This window comes from Sipha flava, unplaced genomic scaffold (genome assembly GCF_003268045.1).
Source record: "Sipha flava isolate LNK unplaced genomic scaffold, YSA_version1 25860_pilon_pilon, whole genome shotgun sequence".
Taxonomy (NCBI): Eukaryota; Metazoa; Arthropoda; class Insecta; order Hemiptera; family Aphididae; genus Sipha; species Sipha flava.
In genome coordinates, this window is record NW_020272913.1 from 28,974 (window position 1) to 31,237 (window position 2,264).

The 2,264-nt window shown below is 32.3% G+C and overlaps 1 protein-coding gene across 1 annotated transcript; it reads right to left on the reverse strand.

Annotated features, from left to right (window-relative positions):
• Positions 1 to 561: 561 nt before the first annotated feature.
• LOC112684778 lies at positions 562 to 1,445 on the reverse strand. The gene is made up of 2 exons (XM_025556442.1): positions 1,239 to 1,445; positions 562 to 1,155 (listed from the first exon to the last, which is right to left on the reverse strand). The coding sequence occupies exons 1-2, from the start codon at positions 1,329 to 1,331 to the stop codon at positions 565 to 567; spliced, it is 684 nt and encodes a 227-aa protein (XP_025412227.1). The 5' UTR covers positions 1,332 to 1,445; the 3' UTR covers positions 562 to 564.
• Between the last annotated feature and the right edge of the window lie 819 nt (positions 1,446 to 2,264).

The window sequence follows — 2,264 nt, forward strand, 5'->3', positions numbered from 1 at the left end:
CCACCACCACCACCACCACCTCCACCACCACCACCATCACCGCCGCCACCACCACCTCCAACACCACCAGCAACCTTACCATAATTATTATCATCATCACCACCACCACCACCACCACCATTACCACCACCACCGCCACCACCACCACCACCACCACCACCTTGTGTGGCTCTTGGTTTATAAGGTTTTGCTTCTATTTGATTACTATTTTTGTTTATATATATTTCAATTTGACGAAAGATTGCAGTTATTTCGACAGTAAGTGAACCCATTGATCCAATAACATCAGTCGTAATTTGTTCCGTTATTTGGGTAATTCCAGTACTTTGAGAATCTTGTGTATCTGAACTTAAAGTATTTGAAATAAATATATAAGTGCCAATATTAATAATATACATTTTGTTTGATACTGCTGTACATTTCGCAAATAAAATTGAGTATTTTAATTCTTTAATTGTTATTTGATTATATTCCCAAGTATTTAAATCAGTTTCATTATTAGATAATGTTTGTGACTTCATCTTTATATAATTCATCTGACATATAAAGGTTTGTAAAATTAATTTATTTATTATGAATGGATAAAAAATCTTTTGGCAAAACAATATCTGCCGATGGCTGTCCACTTTTTTCTTTTTCAACAACTCGTATATCATAATCAGCTACATTGGGATTACACCATAGAACATCATTATAATATTTTTCTATTGATTCTTCTCCGTATGAATTAAAATTATTTGTTAACATACTACCATCCATACTAAACATTATTGCTCGTTGATAATGTACTTCGGTGGATTTTACGGCCGTTAGAAGCATTTTATTAACACTCCTATATAATGTTGTCATAGCCTCTGTGTAGTCATTGGTATCTTTATTAAATGTAGATTCAGCTTTTGTTTGTGAATCTTCTATGGTCAGTGCAATATTTTTACTCATGTAATCAAAGTTTGCTCGAACTATATTCACTTGCTCCCATATCAAAATTCTCATTGATATGTCTTGCGAAGAATAACCCATGGAATTTATATAAATCATAGTCAATGATTTCTTATATATTTCATACATATGAAGAACAGTTTTTCTCAATAATAACAATGAATCGTTGTCATTAAGATCAAAAAACACTGTAAGGTCAGACGTACTGTAAATTTCCTAAAAAACAAAAAATAACTATCATAATAATAACGTCATATAACTGAAATAGACAATTTACGACGATTTACGAATTTACGTACCAATAATTTTTCATCGGGGCTTGCAGATCCAGTACATAAATCTATTCCCATACCATAAAGGAATGCGTACTTAATCGATGCGTATACATCCATTTCTTTGGCCAATTTTTTTCGTACTTGGTTATATTGATTAACAATGATTTTCCATTGCTGTTCAGTTATGTCGACAGTGTTTGTATATTCTGGAACATTGTCAAACTTGGTTTTTTAATTCTTCGACTTTTTTCATAAAATCAATGTAAGACGATTGACATCTCTGTGCAATAAGAATTGTTTGAGCAGTATTTATATCGTTAACATCGCTAAGTTTCGTGTCTGTCTTCGTTACAGTCACATCTGTTTTATAATAATTAATTGTCATGTACAGCATAGCGTTTAATTTGTCTTGCATTTCTTTTTCTTCGTCATCATCAAACGATGAGGATGTTTCTTGAAGACCACTTTCAGCTATCTGAATTATATCTGTTATAATATCATTTGACGGGCTATCGATTTCATTGAATCCACTTTCGATATAATAACCTGAAGATAGCATACATTCTACAGATGTTATGTATGCTGCTTGAACCGTTAGCGTGAAAACCGAAATGTACTGTGTAGCATTAGGTACAACCAGATTATTGAACTGAGCTGGTAATAATGTATCATCGTCTGCATCATAACACTAAAATATATACATACATATAAACATATAGAAAATTTAAGCATACAATTATATAATATAAATTAGAATCAGGCACGGATTCAGGAGGGACTATGGGTGCTCGTGCACCCCACGTCGTCTAAGCCACCAACAAAATAATTTTATATTATAAATTATATCACTTGTTCATTTCCAAAATAAAAATAATAATAATATTATCGGTGCTTTCCGCCGTCGTCATCATATACGACAATGACAACTGTTATTTGTTGTTATACTCATATGTAACGACATCGGCGTAAAGCACTGATTATTATTATTATTAGATCGCTATTCGCTTATTATTGTTATATATATGTATCTCAGTTATTTGGCTCGTGACT